This window comes from Podarcis gaigeae (genome assembly GCF_964106915.1).
Source record: "Podarcis gaigeae genome assembly, chromosome: 11".
NCBI classification, from domain to species: Eukaryota; Metazoa; Chordata; class Lepidosauria; order Squamata; family Lacertidae; genus Podarcis; species Podarcis gaigeae.
Genome location: NC_139687.1, coordinates 56,590,484 through 56,613,023, shown reverse-complemented (window position 1 = coordinate 56,613,023; position 22,540 = coordinate 56,590,484). Strand labels below are relative to the sequence as shown.

General features: G+C 47.8%; 1 protein-coding gene across 1 annotated transcript in view; it reads right to left on the bottom strand.

Annotated features, from left to right (window-relative positions):
* Positions 1 to 21,973, bottom strand: part of EPG5 (ectopic P-granules 5 autophagy tethering factor) — a 77,526-nt gene extending 55,553 nt beyond the window's left edge. The window contains exons 1-11 of the mRNA XM_083702535.1: positions 21,824 to 21,973; positions 13,698 to 14,588; positions 11,424 to 11,673; positions 8,959 to 9,095; positions 8,243 to 8,350; positions 7,008 to 7,081; positions 5,117 to 5,225; positions 3,848 to 3,962; positions 2,866 to 3,016; positions 1,486 to 1,641; positions 410 to 567 (exon numbers count right to left, since the gene is read on the bottom strand). Of these exons, the coding sequence (XP_083558661.1) occupies positions 410 to 567; positions 1,486 to 1,641; positions 2,866 to 3,016; positions 3,848 to 3,962; positions 5,117 to 5,225; positions 7,008 to 7,081; positions 8,243 to 8,350; positions 8,959 to 9,095; positions 11,424 to 11,673; positions 13,698 to 14,588; positions 21,824 to 21,880 (2,206 nt within the window). The 5' untranslated portion in view covers positions 21,881 to 21,973. The remainder of the gene's footprint in view (positions 1 to 409; positions 568 to 1,485; positions 1,642 to 2,865; positions 3,017 to 3,847; positions 3,963 to 5,116; positions 5,226 to 7,007; positions 7,082 to 8,242; positions 8,351 to 8,958; positions 9,096 to 11,423; positions 11,674 to 13,697; positions 14,589 to 21,823) is intronic.
* Between the last annotated feature and the right edge of the window lie 567 nt (positions 21,974 to 22,540).

Here is a 22,540-nt window from a genome sequence, read left to right as displayed (position 1 = left end):
GCCAACTCTGGGGTTGCGGTGCTCATCTCGCTTTACTGGCCGAGGGAGCTGGCGTACAGCTTCCAGGTCATGTGGCCAGCATGACTAAGCCACTTCTGGCGAACCAGAGCAGTGCACGGAAACGCCGTTTACCTTCCTGCTAGAGCGATACCTATTTATCTACTTGCACTTTGATGTGCTTTTGAACTGCTAGGTTGGCAGGAGCAGGGACCGAGCAACGGGAGCTCACCCCGTCGCAGGGATTCAAACCACTGACCTTTTGATCGGCAAGTCCTAGGCTCTGTGCTTTAACCCACAGCGCCACCCGCATCCCTACACTGCAGGCAGATGAGCATCCAAATATACCTGGCTGAAATTCCACATGCAAACACCCAAAGAAAGGAAGGAAGGGGGGGGGTTGAGACGCTACCATTGAGTTGGCGTTTGCAGTCGGCCAGCTGCACCGCGGCACATAGCTTTTCCAGGTTCTCGCTTTCTGTGCAGTGCATGATGGAGAAGAGTTTCCAGAGCATGTTGCAGGACAGGGTCCCGTACGGCATCTCGGACATAAAGAGCCAGACCCCTAACCTTTTGGGAATGGGAAGACCAAACAGAAATGTTTCGGGCACAGGATTAATAATAATAATTTATTATTTATACCACGCCCATCTGGCTGGGTTTCCCCAGCCACTCTGGGCGGCTTCCAGCAAAATATTAAAATACAATAATTCATCAAATATTTAAAGCTTCTCAAAAAGGTGCTGCCTTCAGATGCCTTCTAAAAGTCAGATAGTTGTTTATTTCTTTGACATCTGGTGGGAGGGAGTTCCACAGGGCTGGTGCCACTACCAAGAAGGCCCTCCACCTGGTTCCCTGTAACTTCACTTCTCGCAATAAGGGAACCGCCAGAAGGCCCTCGGAGCTGGACCTCAGTGTCCAGGCAGAACGATGGGGATAGAGATGCTCCTTCAGGTATACTGGACTGAGGCCATTTAGGGCTTTAAAGGTCAGCACCAACACTTTGAATTGTGCTCAGAAACGTACTGAGAGCAAATGTAGGTCTTTCAGGACCGGTGTTATGTGGTCTCAGTGGCCACTCCCAGTCACCAGTCTAGCAGCTGCATTCTGGATTAGTTGTAGTTTCTGGGTCACCTTCAAAGGTAGCCCCACGTAGAGCGCATTGCTGTAACCACTCTGGCGAGACAGTGCACGGGCAGCTACCCTTGCTGCCAAGGCAGAGAGGATTCTCAAATGGTCCAGCCTCTCACTTTGTCAGCTTCGGTGCATCTCTCCCGCAGAGGAAACACATATGCCCCTAACCTTGTCAATTAACTGCATGCTAAAAAGCTCTGATAAAAGCCATTTCCCTCCACGGCTTGAGGAGCTGAGTTCCTGGCTTCTATCGGGTCCCACCTGACTTCACAGCTCTCTTCTAGACACAACCTAGACTTCCCAAACTGCCACAAATGCCACCCCCTGTCCCTGGCCCAGCCCATCGTTTCCTACCTTTTAGCTTTCAGGACTTGGAGGACAGCCCTCAGGAAGAGCTGATCGAATTCCACCTGCAGTTTGTCAACAGAGTAAGGGTGCATCTCGTAGCCGTAGCCTTTGGCCTGGCTGGCATACTGGGCCCAGTGGTCACTCACATAGCAAAGCGTCATCCTAACAGCAGGAGGCGAGAGAGGGGGAACGGGGAGGGGGAACAGGACAATGCGGAAAATCTGAATGTCTACAAATCATTTAAGAACGTAAGAAGAGTCTTGCACCTGGATCAGGCCAACGGTGCATTGTAGTCCAGCCTCCTGCTTTCACGGTGGCCAACCACTGTGGACTCTCCTTCCTTGGAGGTTTTTAAGCAGAGGCTGGATGGCTATCCGTCTTGGATGCTTTAGCTCAGATCCCTGAAATGCAAGGGATGGCCAACTCCACAATTTTCTGATTCTGTAATCTGTAAATAATGAGGATGATGCAACAGCTGCTGAACTACACATAAAAAAGGCCCCTTTGGAAACATGTAAAGAAGCTGTTGCATGGCCCTCAGACCACTTCCAACTCTAAAATTCTAAGGTATTTCGATTCTAAAAAAGGTAAAGGACCCCTGGACAGTTAAGTCCAGTCAGACGCGACTATGGGGTTGTGGCACTCATCTCGCTTTCAGGCCAAGGGAGCCAGCGTTTGTCCACAGAGAGCTTTTCGGGTCATGTGGCCAGCAGGACTAAACCGCTTCTGGCGCAACAGGACACCATGATGGAAACCAGAGCGCATGGAAATGCCGTTTACCTTCCCGCCAGAGTGGTACCTATTTATCTACTTGCACTGGTGTGCTTTCAAACTGCTAGGTTAGCAGGAGCTGGGACAGAGCAACAGGAGCTCACCCCATCGTGGGGATTCGAACCGCCAACCTTCCGATCGGCAAGCACAAGAGGCTCAGTGGTTTAGAGCAGAGGGCCACCCGTGTAGACCTGTGCCTAGAAAGCATGGGGCAAAATGAAAGTGTAGATGAGTCTAGGTGTTGCCCTTGTAAGACTCAGCAGAGAGAAGGATGGGGTCGGAGCCAGAATCAGTTGGCTCTGCCTGTTGCTGGCTCTGGCATCACCTGTACACCGCACAACACATCACCTGTACACAGCACAACAGGAAAGTTCCCTTGTACACAGCTGCTCACCTGACATCTGCTGCTGCACACAAAGATCTATACATCAAGGCGCTAATCTAACGCTGGCAGAAGAACAAAATCGCTCCGGTGTTTCCTTTGGAGCAAAGCGGCAATTACAAAACTGGGAGGGGATGCCAAGGCAAGCTGGACAAACAGCGACCTCCACAATCCCACGTTGGCCAAGAAGGGGCCTCTGTTGCTGCCCGAGATTACCAAGCGATGCTCCTTACCTGATGAGGTGGCCGATTCGTTTCACAAACTGCCTGTAGCGGGCTCTGTTGAAGGTTTCCAGTCCCACGGCCAGAAGTTCCACTAAAGAGTTTGCAAACGCAAAGACCTTCATCATCTCTTGAGGCGTTGTTTTCTCAGGAACGTAGATGCCTTCGTGATAAAACAGATCAGGATTGGCAAAGGTAGTGGTGAGGAGGATTAGCATGTTATCAATAAAGTCCTGTTGAAACTGGAATATAGTTCAGACTACAACAAGTAGTCCATATATATTTCTTATTTTTCCATTTCATTTCCCTTTTAATTTGTACACTGCCTTTCTACATAACTACACACAAGGCAGTTTACAGCGGCGAAATATACAGCATACCTTATAATAATCTGATCCAATACAAAAAGCCATGATAAAACATAATTTTAAAATGAAACGGCCTACATCAAATAAAGTAATATCCAATAATCTATTAGAATAGTACACAGTAAAATTAACTCTCGAAACATCAGCAAATAATAGCTAAACTGAAAATCACTCTTAACAATTACAATAAATAACTACTAAACTATGATCAATAAAAATAACTGCAAGTCACCGTGCATAAACTACTACAATACATGCAAAACCGAGTAAAGGGATCAAATTGAGAAACGAAGACACACCACTTATAAAATTATTATTTAAAAAATTAATCTTAACCTCTAACTCAGGGTGCCAGTCCTACTGAACTAGGCTCACTCCCTGTTCCCAACCTACTAAGTAGGAACATAGGAAACTGCCTAGCACAGAGTTCGAGTGTTGATTCCTCTTAGTCTACACTGATTGCCAGCAGCTCCTTCGGGATTTTATACAGCGGTCTTTCTCCCCAGGCCTACGTGGAGGTTCTGGGGACTAAACCCACGGCCTTTCCATATATACCAACTACTTTAGTTGACATTCCACACTGTTTCCATATTGCCCGACCCACATCCCTTGGGGACTTTGCTTACCTTTAGAATCAAACCCAAGGATGTGCTGGAAGAGTTCGTGAAAGGGGAACTGGGACAGAAGCGCAATCAAGTCGTCTTCCAGGAGGAGGACCCAGCTAGTCTCAGAATCTTCGTCCTAGGACAAAAGACAACAGCGCATCAAGAGGCTGCATTTCCCGCTGTCCCAGAAGTGCACAGTACCATCTCTCTGGATTTTTTTTTAACTTTTTAAATTTCATTGACATATAAAACACATACATATACATTTACACAATTACACAACACACATACATAACACACTATAGTGGTACCTCGGGTTAAGTACTTAATTCGTTCCGGAGGTCCATACTTAACCTGAAACTGTTCTTAACCTGAAGCACCACTTTAGCTAATGGGGCCTCCAGCTGCTGCCGCGCCGCAGGAGCACGATTTCTGTTCTCATCCTGAAGCAAAGTTCTTAACCTGAAGCACTATTTCTGGGTTAGCGGAGTCTGTAACCTGAAGCGTATGTAACCTGAAGCGTATGTAACCCGAGGTACCACTGTACCTTATTTTCAAAACATAAAACATACCTACATTACTCTATATAGTAGCTACCTATACTGTACATATCAACATACCTACACACCTATCCGACTCGGAAACCCACCAAGTGACTTGACTTCCAGCCGTTCTTGTTATGCTACTTTATTTTTCCAACTAGCTTAAACGCATTTCATTACTTCTTTAGTCTCTTCTTCTATCTTAACTTTACTCTCCTTTCACTCTAATCATTTTCTGGATTCACTCAGTATCTGTCAGAAATTCTACCTTTTCCACATAAATTTTGATGTATTCCTTAAAGACAGGTAAAGGTAAAGGGACCCCTGACCATTAGGTCCAGTCGTGGCTGACTCTGGGGTTGCGGCGCTCATCTCGCTTTATTGGCCGAGGGAGCCGGCGTACAGCTTCCAGGTCATGTGGTCATGACTAAGCCGCTTCTGGCGAACCAGAGCAGCGCACGGAAACGCCGTTTACCTTCCCGCCAGAGCGGTACGTGTTTATCTACTTGCATTTTGACGTGCTTTCAAACTGCTAGGTTGGCAGGAGCAGGGACCGAGCAACGGGAGCTCACCCCGTCGCGGGGATTCAAACCGCCGACCTTCTGATTGCCAAGCCCTAGGCTCTGTGGTTTAACCCACAGCGCCACCCGCGTCCCTTAATTCCTTAAGGATAGCTCACTCTTTATTCACTTTTTGTACCATATCTCCTTTTATCCTCCCTGTTAGTGCCATCCCTCTTAAAAGTTACCTCTTCTCCTCCTTCATCCACCAGAGTCCAGTTCCCAGATTCCTGCCCGGATGAGGAAGACGCCTTCCGTTCGCTCGGTTTCATGTGGCACATGAACTCCGCTCGATTTCTGCGAATCACAAAATGCAGCAGGCCGTGAAAATTGGGTCACAGAGACCAAAAGAGGGGGAGGAGGCTCCGTCCTTGCTGGCTAGTGTTCTGGGGGGGGGGGGGCAAGGGAGAGGGGAGAGCAAGGCCAGCAGCTCTCAATTGCCTCGGCACCCCCTCTTGCAGCTGACCCAACTGCAAACACAGGCAGCCCAAAAGGGAAGCTGAGTCACAGGGAATGGGCTTCCCTTGAGCTTGATCCAGAAGCAGCGCTTAGGGCAGAATTTTGCAGCACAATGGCTGGCAGGAGTGAGGCCTTGTCAGCATATAGCACCTGTGCTCAGGAATCTTCACTGGCTGCTGATGTGCTACTGGACCAGGTCCAAGTGTTACTATTAGTCTACAAAACCCTTAAGAGTTTCCAAAAGACCAGAAAATACTTTTTATGTATGTGGCAACAGCTGCATGGATGTTACTAGCCCAAAGATGGAAAGAAGAAATAATCCCAGCTAGGGAAGAAGGGCAAGCCAAACTGCTGGACTATGCCAAAATGGCAAAACTAACCAGGAGACTCAGGAATCAAGAAGACAAGGACTTTAAAAAAGAATGGGGGAAATTTACAATTCACCTAAGAGACCATTGTAAGCAAATTAAAACTTTAGCTGGACTTTAAGACTCACTTGCAACGTGACGGAAACTATGGACAATTTGGAAAAATGGAAACTGTGGAGAACGGGAGACTCTCCTAAGGACCCATGTAGGGAATGGAGGGAAGTCAGGAGATTCAGAGAATCTCAAGAAATGATTATACAAACTGTTTGATTGTAAATATGTATTGGGGGGGTGGAATTTAAAAATGGGGGAGGGAACAATTTGGGGCCAGTTTACCTATCACCCTACCCCATAGGTGCCCACTTGACAGCTTCGATCGGTGGAACTGGCACTATGCCAGAGGCCACATTAAGACCCATTTTGCATTTTTAAGAACCTGATCTTTTAGCCTGGCAGAACCTCCATTTTGGAACTCCCTGCCTATCAATATCGGGCACTGTGCTTTTTTGGGATCCTGCTAAATACACTTTGGTTTAGGAAAACCTACCAAGATGTTTAGAAAGTTGATGTGAGTCTTAATGGCTTTTCAGCCTATTGTTATCTAAATTTTTCGAATGTCTCACCTTACTGCCATAATTCCTATTAGTTATCATTTTATTGCTTTTCTTTTTTGTAAAACGCTTTGAGGTTTGTTGCTGTTGTTGTTTTACAATCAAGCGGTAACTACATTTTGTGAAATAAATAAACGAGGCAGCTGTCAGGAGCAGCAGACATGGTTGATGGATGGGAGTGAAAAAAGATAAGAAGACCAGAGGATGGATGAAAGGAATGCAGGTCTAAGGGAAGGTAGGATGGATGTGGTTCAGAGAAGGCTAAAGAACAGAGGAAGCCAAAGGAGGAAGAAGAAAGTCAAGTTATACAAAGAGGAAGAGGCCAAGGCAGCAAATGGGATTGACTTGCGCACTGGGTACAGAACCAGCAAGATAAATCCTGCGATGAAGAGGATTCTGCTCTTTCTCAGAAGCTAAGGATCTGTCAGGCATGCTCAGAGCACGCTCTGAGGACTCTTATTGCAAGTGGAAACATCCCAAACTGAATATATCCAGTTTGACATTTTGTGGGCAGCTATGAGGTTACCTGCACAGGGGGGAAATAACTTTTTTTGCTTGGTTTTGAAACACGTCATCCCTGCACAGTGCTAAGCAGAATAACACCCCTAGCCCCACGGAGAGAGGCTCTTTTGTATACTTACTTGGCAGGAGACATAAGCAAAGCAAGGGACTGCATGAAGTGAAAGAGCCCCGAGGGGTTATCCAGAACCCGAATCTGAAAGCAAACAAGAAATTCAATGAGGGATTTAAAAAAAAAAAAAAAATAGGTGCTACTTAAACTCGGGTGTCTAGGAAATCAAAATCAAAAGGCACCTGATACATCCAATTTATGGAGATGCAGGCGAGGAAACTGTTTCCACAAGAGCTGAGGTGAGATGCTCAAAGGCAGATAAACACAAAACGAGCTCTGAGAGCAGATTAGAATATGCAGGAAAATATGTTGGTGCAGCCCATCCCAGACTGCGCCATTTCAAAACGCAGGTAGAGGATTATACTTTTAATGCTCCCTAAGATAAAACACACCTGCCTGTGAAAACATGCATGTCAAGGGGCAAGGGAAGGCTAAACTGCTTTTCCCTTTTAAAAACAAAGGCTAGCCTTTGCACATTCAAGTTTCAAACATGCTGCATTATCATTACATTTCTATATAGCTCTTCATCCGAGGATCACCATCCCGACAATGTGTAATGGAGTGGCCCTAGAACGACTACATTTGTCCCCCTGCCCCCCTTTAAAAGGTTTCACTAATCTGAAAAACTGTAACTCATTTGCGGTTTGGCACCTCAGTTTGGGGCATTCTTGTGGGGCAAGACCAGGGGTCAGCAAACTTTTTCTACAGGGGACCCAGTCCACTGTCCCTCAGACCTTGCGGGGGGCCGGACTATATTTTGAAGGGGGAAAATGAACAAATTCCTATGCCCCACAAATAACCCAGAGATGTATTTTAAAGGAAAGGACACATTCTACACATCATAATAATAAATTTTATTTATACCCCGCCATCCTCGGCCAGAGGGTGGCTAACACCAATAAAATCACAGTAAAAACATAAGGGGGGGGAGGAGGGAGAGATTAAAAAAAACAAAACAATTTAAAATACAGGTTAAAATGCAATTTAAAATGCAGCCTCATTTTAAAGTAGCCGATAAATCAAGACCATAAGGGGAGGGAAACATAAGGGTCAGACATGTAAATACACGCTGATTCCCGGACCGTCCGCCAGATTTAGAAGGCCGGATCCAGCCCACGGGCCGTAGTTTGCTGACCCATGGGCAAGACCCCCCACACCTGCCTCCTAAAGTGCAACTGCCCAAGAGACAGTGATATCTGGTTCCCCAGAACATCACTGTAAGAAGCAAAGATTAAACATCCACACCTGAATGAAAGGAACAGCCCACTTGCTAACTCCGGCCGGGCAGCGGAGGATGTGGTTTAAGAGGAAAATGTGGTCCCCTGGACAACCAACCTTTTGCAAGACGGACACCTGGAGAGACAGGAGACAATTTGAAAGGCAGTTAAGGGAGGGAAGGACTGCAAAGCCACAGTTAAAATGGATCTCTTAAAATAGAAGCCTACTGAAAGGCACGGTCCCTCTTCAAAGCTCCCCATTCCACACCCTCTTCTCCTTGCATTGCTATTCTTGACTTCCTTTTGCTAGGTCAGTAGGGGAATAGGACGCGGGTGGCACTGTGGGTTAAACCACAGAGCCTAGGACTTGCCGATCAGAAGGTTGGCGGTTCAAATCCCCACGACAGGGTGAGCTCCCGTTGCTTGGTCCCTGCTCCTGCCCACCTAGCAGTTCAAAAGCACATCAAAGTGCAAGTAGATAAATAGGTACCGCTCCGGCAGGAAGGTAAACGGCGTTTCCGTGTGCTGCTCTGGTTCGCCAGAAGCGGCTTAGTCATGCTGGCCACATGACCTGGAAGCTGTACGCCGGCTCCCTCGGCCAGTAAAGCAAGATGAGCGCCACAACCCCAGAATCAGCCACGACTGGACCTAATGCTCAGAGGTCCCTTTACTGTTACCTTATAAATATAAAAGGACTGCCCTAGCACCAGATTTAGGGTAGATCTGACTCCCTGTGTTTCTCACCAGCCTCTGCAGCCAGGAGAGCACGTCGCTCTCAAACTGAGGATCCTCAACGACCCTGCGCGTGAAACTGAAGAGGACACTGATGCACTCCTTCAAGGGACCCACGTCTGAGGAAACATTTTCAGCCTGTTTAAGAACTGCAAATGAGGAGAGAAGAAAAAGGATTGAGCGACCTCACAGTTGGAGTGAAATAATGCAGAGTACAGTGACACCTTGGGTTACAGATGCTTCTGATTACAGTGGTGCCCCGCAAGACGAACGCCTCGCAAGACGAAAAACTCACTAGGCGAAAGAGTTTTCCGTCTTTTGAGGTGCTTCGCAAGACGAATTTCCCTATGGGCTTGCTTCGCAAGACGAAACGCCTTGCGAGTTCTTGCGAGTTTTTCCCCTTTTTTCCCTTTTTCTAAGCCGCTAATCCGCTAATAGCCGCGCTTCGCAAGACGAAGAAACCGCAAGACGAAGAGACTCGCGGAACGAATTAATTTAATTTAATTTAAGTGTAAAGACACTTCAGGTTGCAGACTCCGCTAACCCAGAAATACAGTGGTCTTGCGAAGCACGGACTTTGGAAAAGCTTCAAAAATCACCAAAGTCTTCAAAAACCTCAAAAAAGGCTACCGCACCGCGTGCTATGAGTTGCTCCTCGAAGTGAATGCACGGTTTTAAGAAAAAGGAAACAAAGTTGCAAGACAAAGGAAACAAACTTGCAAGACGTTTTCGTCTTGCGAAGCAAGCCCATAGGGAAATCCGTCTTGCGGAGCAACTCAAAAAACAAAAAACTCTTTCGTTTTGCGAGTTTTTCGTCTTGCGAGGCATTCGTCTTGCGAGGTACCACTGTAATACCTTGGGTTAAGAATTTTGCTTCAGGGTGAGAACAGAAATTGCACGGCAGCAGGAAGCCCCATTGGCTAAAGTCGTACCTCAAGTTAAGAACGGACCTCCAGAACGAATAAAGTTCTTAACCTGAGGTACCATTGTACTGGGCCTCTGCTAGGAAGCCTGCACTGGGTTCGAAACCTTGCCTAGGCATGAGGAGGCCTGCACCAAGTTGCCACCTTACTTATTGATGGACTGATTTTATTTATATTCCAGCTTTTCTCCATGAAGCTCGAGGTGGTCCACACGGTTCTCCCCCTCCTCGTTTAATCCCTACCATAACCCTATGAGGTCAGTTAGGGTGAGGCTAGGGAGGGGAATAGCCGCCCAGCATGGCCGGGGCAGCCCAGCCAGATGGATGGGGTACAAATAATTAAACTGTTTAAATTGTTACAAGGTCACCCAGTGAGCTTCATGGCCAAGTGGGGATCTGAACCCTGGTCTCACTCTGGTGGTTGTAAAGGGGTGGGAATGGGATAACCGTCACCCCACTGGGGAACTGGGGGCAGATGCAATTTAATGACGTAAATACACTCGTACCTTCCGGAATGGATTACCGTATTTTTCGCTCTATAGGACACACTTTTTCCCCTCCAAAAATTAAGGGGAAATGTGTGTGCGTCCTAAAGAGCGAATGCAGGCTGCACGGCTAAGCCCAAAGCCAGAACAGGAAGACGGAGTGCTCCGCAGCGCTCCGTCTCGCTGTTCTAGCTTGGGGTTAGCAGCGCAAAGCCTCCACAGGGCAGCGGAGGCTACGAAGGCTGTACAAAGGTGGGGGAAGGTTGCAACGCTTCCCCCCACCGCCAGCCCCACAAGCTCGGGGGGCAGCGGGAAGGCGGCACGCTGCCTTTGCACTGCTCCCCGACCTGGTCTTTGGGGCTGGCGATGGGGGAAAGCAGCGCTTCCCCCCTGCCAGCCGCAAGGAGCAAGTCGAAAGGAACCCAAAGCCTCCGGAGCCCAGCGGGAGTTCCCGCTGGGCTCCAGAGGCTTCAGGTGAACGCACCTTGAACACACAGAATGCACCTTGTTTTGGAGGGGGAGAACAAGAAAAAAAAATTCTGTTCTCCCCCTCCTATGGTCCGGTGCGTCCTATGGTCCGGTGCGTCATATAGAGCGAAAAATACGGTACGTTTGAGAACCAAGGTACGACTAAAGTCCCCCTCCTTGGCTGAAGGGAACACGCAATTGCAGGGTTGTGCACGCACACACACAGATGCTCTCAGCACTGTCCATGTGCCCAGAGCATGAGAAGCTGCCAAACAGGATCCCCCCCTCCGTTTTCACAAAGGGGTTCTACGTCAACACCCCAATACATATGCCACAGCCCCTTCTCTCACACACTCTGTGGATAGTGGGAGGGCAGGGAGAGCAAAAACAGCCCCACAAACCCATCGTGCATTGCCAGAACGTACAAGAAGGTAGTCTGAGCCTCCCCAGAATCAAGCACGTCAAATGAGCAAATGCGCTTCGCTCGCGTAATTTATGCAGGTTGCAGAACGGGAGCGGAATTCTGCCGCTTTCTGCACACGGCGTCCCTGATGCTCCCAGCCCATGGGGAGTTAATTGGAATATAACTCGGATACACACACCTGGCGGCGGCGGCGGCTGCTGAATGCCCACAGACCTCAGCGAGGAAGAGCTGCTGAGAAGCCTGTAGATGTAAGACTCCACCTGCAGGCGGGACAACACAGACGTGTACAAGTGCAAGGCGAGGGTCTGGTGCACATGCTCAGCCTGGGCTTCGAAGAGCCTCTTCAGGTCTCCCAAAGCGCCTTTGTTCATCTCGACCGTCTGGTAGCGATGGTGGCCGGACACTTTGCACTGATCAGCACAGACGCCCTGCAAGGGAAGCAAGGTTCAAAATGAGGAGTTAAGGCCGGTGGGGTGGGATCCTTTTAATAATTTTATTAAGTGACCTTGTTGCACAATTCGATCTCCTAACGTGACTTTCTCAACGTATTGCAGCATTTTAGGTATCAGGGTTTTTAGTATGATGATTGCAACTGTCGAGAGTGAATTTCTCTGCAATTATTTGTTGATATTCTGAGAGTTCATTTTGTTGTGCGCTATTATATCCTGATAGGTCATTAAATATTACTTTGACAGGTTACGAACCCTAATTTTTTATTATAGATTTCTTTGTACCGGATCAGTTTGCTATTAAGATGTGTGGCCTTGTATATTTTATCGTTTTCGCAGCTCGCAAACCGCCCTGTGTATAATAATATAGAAAGGCGGAGTACTAATTAAAAGAAAGAAACAGAAAGCTCCAAAGAGTCTGTAGCTGAGTGTGGGCGCTCCTGAGCCGATTGAAGACATTCCTTAAAAGCGTGTGGTATAGCCCTCTCAGGATGCTCTTTCAGGATCCCATACCAGAAGCATTTCTGCAAGTCAAGAGGTGTTCCCTCAAAGATGAAAGCTATGGAAAAACTCTGGTCTAGGAGGCTATGTTCAAGGCATGTTAAAAGGTAAAGGTAAAGGGACCCCTGACCATTAGGTCCAGTCATGGCTGACTCTGGGGTTGTGGCGCTCATCTCGCTTTATTGGCCAAGGGAGCCGGCGTACAGCTTCCAGGTCATGTGGCCAGCAGGACTAAGCCGCTTCTGGCGAACCAGAGCAGCGCACGGAAACGCCGTTTACCTTCCCGCCGGAGCGGTACCTATTTATCTACTTGCACTTTGACGTGCTTTCGAACTGCTAGGTTGGCAGGAGCAGGGACCGAGCAACGGAAGCTCACCCTGTCACAGCGATTCGAACCGCCAACCTACTGATCGGCAAGTCCTAGGCTCTGTGGTGTAACCCACAGCGCCATCCGCGTCCCAACAAGGCATGTTAGGACTCACCATTTTGGGGGGTGGGAAATTCAAACAAGCAAATTCCCCCACACTACTAATACCTGCATTCTGAAATAGCTGTCTTTTATAATATTAACAATAGTAATTTATTTATATGCCACCCATCTGACTGGGTTGCCACAGCCACTCTGAGCAGCTTCCAGCAAATGAAACACATTTATTTAACTGTGTTTATATCCCGCCTTTCTCTCCAGGGAGCTCAAGGTGGTGCACACACAATTCTGGCCCTCTTCATTTAACTAACTCCCAGAACAACAACCCTGTGAGGTTGGCTAGGCTGACAGCAGCAACTGGCCCAATGGGGATTCAAACCCTGGCCTCCCAGGTCTTAGTCTGACACTCTAACCCAGTGTTTCCCAAACTTGGGACTCCAGCTTTTTGGGGGGAGTACAAATACCATCATCCGTAATTGGAGAACGAGTGGTCAGGGATAATGGGAACCGTAGTCCAAAAAGTGGTGAAGATCCAAGTTTGGGAAGCACTGCTCTAAAAAGGTAATAAAAGGTAAAGGACCCCAGAACGGTTAAGTCCAGTCAAAGGCGACTATGGGGTTGCGGCACTCATCTTGCTATCAGGCCGAGGGAGCCAGTGTTTATCCGCAGACAGCTTTTGGGGGTCATGTGGCCAGCATGACTAAACCGCTTCTGGCACAACAGGACACCGTGATGGAAACCAGAGCGCACGGAAATGCCATTTACCTTCCTGCTGCAGTGGTTCCTATTTATCTACTTGCACTGGTGTGCTTTCGAACTGCTAGGTTGGCAGGAGCTGGGATCGAACAACGGGAGCTCACTCCGTCGCAGGGATTCGAACCACCGACCTTCCGATCGGCAAGCCCAAGAGGCTCAGTGGTTCAGACCACAGCGCCACCTGCGTCCCATGCCACTAACCACTATGCCACACTGCATCTCTGATTTTTTATAAATGTTACGTCTCCGGAGGGCTGAACCACCTGATTTTCCGCGAACGTATGAACCGGTTTTTAGAAACGTGCTTCGGTTACTACACCTGGATGGGCTGCTGTTCGTCCTTGAAAGTCCACAGGCGGCTCCTGGCGCTCTGGCAATCCAAGGTAATGGTTTGCAGCTCCGCTTCAGCAAGGAGCAGCTGCTTGCGGCACCGCCAGTAGTTCAGCAGCAGCTCAAAGAATTCGTGTCTGTCCTGGTGCGCCGCAGTCCCAAACTCTTCCACGTAGGCGTCAACGTTCTCCAGCCAGGAGCAGGGCTCAAAGACCTTCAGCTGCTCTCGGGTGAAAGGCAACAGCTCCGGCTCTGCCGGGATCTCAGGGTAGAGCCTCTCCTTCGGTTTGAGGGGAGCAACCGCCGCCAGCCTCTCCCTGAACAGCTCCAGTGGGAGATCCGGATAGAGCATTTTGGGAGCGGATTTCTGAACCTGCTCTTTGCTGGGGGAACAGACGGCGGGAAGAACCTCTTCCGAAGGATGGGAAGCAGACTGTTTGTCACTGCGTACAGTCTCAGTCTCTGGGCCCTGCGCACTCCCCAGCCAAGAAGGCGCACAAGGAGCATTGCTTTCTGACAGGTCGCAGGAAGCCATTTCCCTAGTGACTGCTTCAGTGAGGCTCTGAGGACTGGCTAGGTTTCCCCCAATACTTTTCTGCTCCTGCAAAGCTCTGCCTGCAAATTCTTCCCCCTGGATTGGGGGCTCCGACGGGGCAGTTTCTGGAGATCCTTCATTTTCTACAGTTACTGCACTCGGTGGGACATCGCAGGCATCCTTCACATTTTCTCTCTCTTTGGCTTCGTTGCAGAGCCTGGGCTCTGGAAAGCGTTCTCCCTGGGTGTCGCAGGACTGAGATGGTTCCTCTCCATCTCTAACTGAATCTGGAAGAGACAGCTGAGAGGCGACGCTCTCCTCCTCTTCGCTTTTTTTCTTTTTTTCCTAGTGGAAAGAATTGGGGTGGGGGAGAGAGCAACACTGAAGAATGAGATTTGAGGAACAAAAGACCCATAGGAACAAAAGACCCATAGGAACGTAAGATGGTCCCTTATGGGGAGTAATAATAGTAATAATAATAATAATAATAATAATAATTTATTATTTATACCCCGCCCATCTAGCTAGGCTTCCCCAACCACTCTGGACAGCTTCCAACAAAACACTAAAATACAATAACCTATTAAACATTAAAAGCTTCCCTAAACAGGGCTGCCTTCAGATGTTTTCTAAAGGCCTGGTAGTTGTTTTTCTCTTTGACATCTGGTGGGAGGGCATTCCACAGGACGGGTGCCACCACCAAGAAGGCCCTCTGCCTGGTTCCCTGTAACTTGGCTTCTCGAAGCGAGGGAACCGCCAGAAGGCCCTCGGAGCTGGACCTCAGTGTCTGGGCAGAACAATGGAGTAAGGCCATTGATCCATCTAGCTCAGCAATGTCCACACTGACTGGTAGCAACTATCTGGGATTTCAGACAAAAGGCATTCCCTTGTGTCACCTAGAGATGCCAGGGGGTGATCCTGGGGTCTTGTGTATGCAAAGGAGATGCTCTACCACTGAAGGAATTGCTTGATCACACACAGACAGAGATAGATGATGATAGATGATAGATAGATAGATAGATAGATAGATAGATAGATAGATGATAGATAGATAGATATAGATATAGATAGATAGATGATGATGATATATAGATAGATGATAGATAGATAGATAGATGATAGATAGATTAGATAGATAGATAGATAGATATAGATAGATGATAGATAGATAGATAGATAGATAGATAGATAGATAGATGATAGATAGATGATGATAGATGATGATGATGATATATAGATAGATTAGATAGATGATGATGATAGATATAGATAGATAGATAGATAGATAGATGATAGATAGATAGATGATGATAGATAGATATAGATAGATGATAGATAGATAGATAGATAGATAGATAGATAGATGATAGATAGATAGAGATAGATGATAGATAGATGATGATGATAGATAGATAGATATAGATATCCTGATCTACAGGCCCAGAGGATGGCTCGTGAGAGTGAATGGATGCAGGGATACCAAAGGAGAATGCCAAAAACACCAGAGTGATCGGTATACCTGAAGGAGCATCTCCACCCCCATCGTCCAGCCCGGACACTGAGGTCCAGCTCCGAGGACCTTCTGGCGGTTCCCTCATTGCGAGAAGCCAAGTTACAGGGAACCAGGCAGAGGGTCTTCTCGGTAGTGGCACCTGTCCTGCGGAACACCCTCCCACCAGATGTCAGGGAAATAAACAACTACCTGACTTTTAGAAGACATCTGAAGGCAGCCCTGTTTAGGTAAGTTTTTGATGTCTGGTGTTTTATCAAGTTTTTAATATTCTGTTGGGAGCTGCCCAGAGTGGCTGGAGAAACCCAGCCAGATGGGCGAGGTATAAATAAATAAATAAAATTATTATTATTATTATTCTCTATTAAAGAAGGTGTAGACTTACAGCAAAACATCCTTCCAGTTCTCCTAGGTTTTGCAATCAGGAGCTGCCTTGTCTGCACCCAAGCAAATATTTATACATTCCTTATACAGCAAAGAAGCATACATCATTTCACCTGACTAGCTGAGGGCGTAGGTGCCAAATACCCAAACCTTACAGATAGCTCCCCTTTTCTTTTTTTCTTTTCTTTTTCTTTTTTATTAAATTTTCCAACATACATTTATAGTATCCAATCTAAATTTATCACATGTTTTCTCTTTTAGACTTCCTTCAACCTCTCTGACAATCATCCATTATTCTAATTTTTAAATATGCATTTCCTAATTTTATATTGCATTTTATAAACCTTCACACACTTAGTTTTCATCAATACAATAGTCCTCTATCATTTACAGAACTTCTTGAAATCCCACTAGCGTTATTTGCTCATCACATACACATTTCAGATAATCTGAAAATTTTCCCCAGTCTTCAATGAACTTTTGATCTCATATATATCTGATCTTTCCGATAGCTCCCCTCTTCTGAGCTCAGAGCTCAGCACTTCAAGCTCCACAGATAAGGGTAACATCAAAGCAATACAATTAGCCTATATCAATGCCAATGAATATAAGCGTATATGGGTTCACTGCTACAACTATTACAAACCCTCCTCTTTTACTTAAGTATACCATTAAATTGATGTTTTATTTAGAGTGTTTCACCCCTTTATAGTCTATTGCCTGTGTGCGTTCCCCTGCTGCAATCTGCTCTTTGATTGCTTGTTAGAGCTGGGTTGTGTGTGTGTGTTTGTGTGTTCGAGTCTTGTTGTATTTTTAATGTTTTCACTGCAAGCCACCTTGAAGCTGTTGTGACAGGCAAGATAAGAATACCGACAACAAACAACCTCTCACCCGTTTCTTGCAGAAGTGTTTGGCTTGCCACATCATGGAACACTTCCCCAACTAATGAAAGCGCTTTCTGGAAGGGAGGGGGGGGAGATGAGAAACCGAAAATGTTGAATGTGAGCCAAGAGCCAAAGGAAATGCCATGTGAGAGTCACATTATTCCCAAGACTCGAGGTTAACTAATGCCACAGATTCAGTTTTCGACAAACTGGTACCCTGCTGGTACACTGGCTGGGGCTGATGGGAGAATAGCCCCAAACATCTGCAAGGTACCAGCTTGGCCAAGGATGCCACAGATCACCCTGCCTCCGACAGTCATATATCACCTTATCTGAACTTTTCCAGCAGCAAAAGAACGCTTATCCACAAAGGCCAGGAGGGGAAGCCTTAAAAAGCAGCCGTAGCTTTTCAGCACAAAATCCAGGGTGTGTCCATCAGATTCCAAAGGATCCAAGCTCCCTTGTCCTTTTGAGCAACAAGTAAGTTTCTAGCCCCCATGACTGCAGCCGTATGCTTATGAAAAGCTAGGGGGCTTTTAATCCTCTCTGACAACAGAACCTGGCCATCAAGTCCCACCGATCCCTTTTCCTCTTTCTTTTGCTGAAGCTGCTTGCACAGAGGGCTTGGGATACAGTGGTACCTCGGATTACATACGCTTCAGGTTACACACTCCGCTTACCCAGAAACAGCGCTTCAGGTTAAGAACTTTGCTTCAGGATAAGGACAGAAATCGGGCTCCGGTGGCGCGGTGGCAGAAGGCCCCATTAGCTAAAGTGGTCTTCAGGTTAAGAACAGTTTCAGGTTAAGTACGGACCTCCAGAACGAATTAAGTACTTAACCCGAGGTACCACTGTATATAGAATAGTGGAGCAAGCAAGGGCAGAACCTGAACTGGCCACAATGACACAGAGAGAATCAGAGGCAGCAGGGAGAAGAGAGAGAGAGAGAGAGAGAGAGAGAGAGAGAGAGAGAGAGGAGGCAGGAATACGCAAGTATTAGAAGCAAAGAGCTTCTTCTAAGCCTCACTTCCGACTCTAGGAGTTTTCCCCCGTTACATGCAACACATGTAGAATCTGTACCTGTGTACACAGTCACTGAACTGCATAAAGTCAACAAGCATGAGCTCCTTCATACGTACGCTTTTATAATTGTAGAGACAGCTTGCAGTTGGGTTTGGTATAATGTGTGAACAAGCCTTCTATCTCTTAGCCATCTACAGTATCAACCACAGTGGTTTCTCTGGTTGCGAACGGGATTCGTTCCGGAGCACTGTTCACAACCTGAAAGAAACGCCACCCGCGTCTGTGCATGTGCGGGTCACGATTCGCCGCTTCTGCGCATGCGCGCGACATCATTTTGCTCATCTGCGCATATGCGAGCGGTGAAACCCAGAAGTAACCCTTTCCGGTACTTCCGGGTCGCCGCGGAACGCATCCTGAACATTTATACGATAGAAAATAGAGAAAGATGGAAAGGGATTGCTGAAACAATTAATGGAAGTGGAATACAAAGAGGGAGGTGAGAGGAGGTCGATGATACAAGGGAATGAAAGATAGAATATGGAAAAGGTATGATGTATGTTTTTTAAATTGTTTTTGTTTGGTTTGGTTTAGTTTATTGTGTTAGTTTAATCTGTTAAGGTTGTGTTTTGTATATTGTATTGTATTGTTTTTTCTTTTTTTTGTTCTTCGTTTTTCTGTTGTCTTCTTTCTTCTTTTTATTTTTTGTAAGCTTTAAAAGTAATAAATATTTTTTTTTTTTTTTTTAAGTATCATGAAGCAAACGTAACAAGAGGTATGACCTCATTTCAAAGCCCACCAGCAGAACGCTAAAGCCTGACCTGGATTCTGCAAGTCCCTGCACCAAACTCCTCCAAATGCCTTTATACTTTTCTGGCACTTTTGTCTGCATTTTGTATATTCACCTGCTTTGCCTCAAATTCCACCCATCACTTCGATCTTCCCCAAGTGAGGTGAAAGTCCAAGCCCATGCATCTAACTGCCTCCTCCATCCTTACCTCAGCTTCGTGGTTTCTCAATACCGTCAACACTTAAATGGTTGCTGTCTTGCAGAGCTGCAAACCGACTTCTCTGCTTACGAAACTCCATGAAATGCCAGGCATGCTGATGAGCAGCAGCAACAGTAGCAGCGCTAGAACTTCCACTTAATCCATCAATAAACAAACGCTTCCCGGATACAAAGAATGGTATTGCAATCCAGGGTTGCAGCAGCATCTGATTGCATCTCCATGGCCATCAAGGGTTGCCAGAGTAAAATTCCATAAATGTGGACAGAACGTAAAAGCTGCTTTGCTAGATCAAGCTAGAAGGCCATAGCCTAGCCTTTTGTTTCAAACACTGGCCAGCCAGACCTTTTCAAAGCCCTCGCAAGGATGGCAAGATGGAGCCTCCCTATGGAGGAGCAGCTCTATCTGGGAGATAGCCTCCCTCAAGGGGCAGTTTTGCTTGTCAACAGCCTACAGAGTCAGATTTAAGGTGCTGGTTTTGACCTTTAAAGCCCTTCACGGCCTAGGGCCCTCGTACCTACGGGACCGCCTCTCCTAGTATGCCCCACGGAGGACCTTCAGGTCCATAAATAGCAACACCCTAGTGGTCCCGGGCCCTAAAGAAGTTAGACTGGCTTCAACCAGAGCCAGGGCCTTTTCAACACTGGCTCCAGTCTGGTGGAACGCTCTGTCTCCTGAGACCAGGGCCCTGCAGGATCTGATTTCTTTCCGCAGGGCCTGTAAGACACAGTTGTTCCACCTGGCCTTTGGCTTGGAGTCAATTTGATTCCCCCCCCCTTTCTTTTTTCCCTTCTCCTCCTGTGATGAGGCTGCATTTTATTGTTTCAATGTTTTAATGTTGTATTTTAATCTTGTTTTTAAGTTGTATTAATTCAACTTGTTTTTATTATTGCTTGTTAGCCGCCCTGAGCCCGACCTTGGCTGGGGAGGGCGGGGTATAAATAAAATTTTATTATTTTTATTATTATTATATGGAGCCTCCTTGCCTAAAGACAGTCTACCTGCGGAATAACTCAATGAAGCCTCCCTGTATAGATAATGAGTCTACCTGTGGGCCACCTGAATTGAGAGCTCCCTCACCCCACTTGCTGAGAGGGAGTCTACCTCTGTTATACCTACAAAGAGCCTCCCTACCGAAAAAGCAGTCTACCTGTGAGCCGCCTGAATGGAACTTGCTTGCTGACAGGCATAGTTGAGAGGCAGCTTACAGAATACCTAAATGGAGCCTCCAGTATCGATAAACAGACCACCTGTCAGCTTCCTAAGTGGAACCTCTCCATTGAGAGGCAGTCTACCTGCAAGAGGCCTTAATGAAGCGGCTCCTATTGGTAAACAGGCTACCAGCCGCCTCAATGGATCCTTCCCGCTGAGAGGCAGTCTACCTACGTGATGGAGGCAAAAAATAGTCTACCTGTAAAAAGTCTTAATGGGGCATACCCTACTGAGAAACAGCCTACCTCCAAAATGTCTTAGTGGAGCTTCCCTGCTAAGAGGCAGTCCACCTGTGAGATGCCTTAATGGACCCCCCTCCACCCCCTAAAAAAGAGAGCCAGTCTCTGAAATACAGTACCTAAATGCAGCCTCTTCAGTCAAGCAGCAGCCTACCTGCGAGATGCCTCAGTGGAGCCTCCCTGCTAGAGGGCAGTCTACCTGTCCTATAAGATCGCGCCTACCTGCAAAATGCCTCAGTGGAGCCTCCCTGCTAAGAGGCAGTCTACCTGTGAGATGCCTTAATAGAGCCTTCCTCTCCCCCCCCCCCCCAAAAAAAGGCAGTCAGCCTCTAGAACACCTAAATGGAGACTCTTCTATCCAGGAGCAGCCTACCTGGGAGATGCCTTAATGGAGCCCCCCATCCCAAACATCACAAAGGCAGCCAGCCTCTGAAATACCTAAATGCAGCCTCTACTGGCAAGCAGCAGTCTACCTGTGAGAAGCCTCAGTGGAGCCTCCCTGCTAGAGGGCAGTCTACCTGTCCTATAAGATGGCGCCTCCCCTAATGAGAAACAGTCTACGTCCGAGAAGCTTCAGTGGAGCCTCCCTGCTAAGAGGCAGTCTACCTGTGAGATGCCTTAATGGATTTCACACCCCCTGAAAAAGAGAGCCAGTCTCTGAAATACTGTACCTAAATGCAGCCTCTTCTGTCATGTCTACCTGCGAGAGCTTCCCTGCTAGGGGGCAGTCTACCTTAATGGAACCTCCCCTAATGAGAAACAGTCTACCTGTGAGAAGCCTTGATGGATTTCCCTCCCACCCCCGAAAAAGGCAGCCAGCCTCTGAAATACCTAAGTGAAGCCTCTCCTGTATAGCAGCAATCTACCTGCAAGAAGCGTTGGTGGAGCCTCCCGGCGAGAGGCAGCCTACCTGCGAGATGCCTTAACAGAGCCTTCCCCCCCCCCCCCGGCAGTCAGCCTCTAGAACACCTAAATGGAGCCTCTTCTATCCAGAAGCAGCCTGTGAGATGCCACCCCAAACATCAGAAAGACAGCCAGCCTCTGAAATACCTAAATGCAACCTCTTCTGTCAAGCAGCAGTCTACCTGCGAGAAGCCTCAGTGGAGCCTCCCTGCTAGAGGGCAGTCTACCTGTGAGATGCCTTAATGGATTTCCCACCCTCTAAAAAGAGAGCCAGCCTCTGAAATACCTAAATGGAGCCTCTCCTGTCTAGCAGCAGTCTACCTGCGAGAAGCCTAGTGGAGCCTCCCTGGCGAGAGGCAGTCTACCTGCGAGGGAGCAAGGCGCCTGCCTGCCTGCCTCCCTCGCTCGCTCCCCGGGTTACCTTGGTCCTTCCCCGGCTGCTCCTCGGCCTGCTCCGGGGCTTCACGGCCTCCGCCATGCCGCCCGCCTCGCCCTCCGACGCCCAGGCAGGGTCTCCCTCCGTCCCTCCCTCCTCTAGTGTTGTTGCTCTGGGCTCCCGCCGAGTCACGTGAGCGCCAGGCCACGCCTCCCCGCCGGGCCGTAGAGATACGAAGAGAGGCATTATAGAGTGATACTGCTATACGCAATCATAGCCACGCCGAAAGGGCGGTTTTTTCTCCTTTTCTCCCCTCGCTTTCCTTCCCCGTTGCTTTATTTTCTCGTGTTGCTTTTCTCACCCCGCAGCTCCATCACTGGCAGGACCTCCAAGTCGAATCGAAGCGTCAGCTCTACATTTTTAGTACATCTAAGGCCACTCTGTTTTCCGCCAATCGCCGCCGAGCGAGACGCGGAAGCGACGGGCGGCGAAGAGGGTTATAAAAGGGGGCGAAATAGCGCCCGCGGTTCCGGCGCTCTGTTCACAGCAGCGACCCCTGGCGGCGCGGGGTGGGAATGGCGATTCTATGAAGGTCTATAATGGGAGCGATTGTTCCCTGCTACGTTGTTCTGCAAAAATTAAAAAGTGGTGTCGAAGGCTGCGAGTCGTGCCTTTAGACTTTAGAACTAATCTCCTTGTAATCCTATATATGCATGTGAAAAAGGGTTGCCTGAAATGAAATTAATGGACTGTGTAGAATTA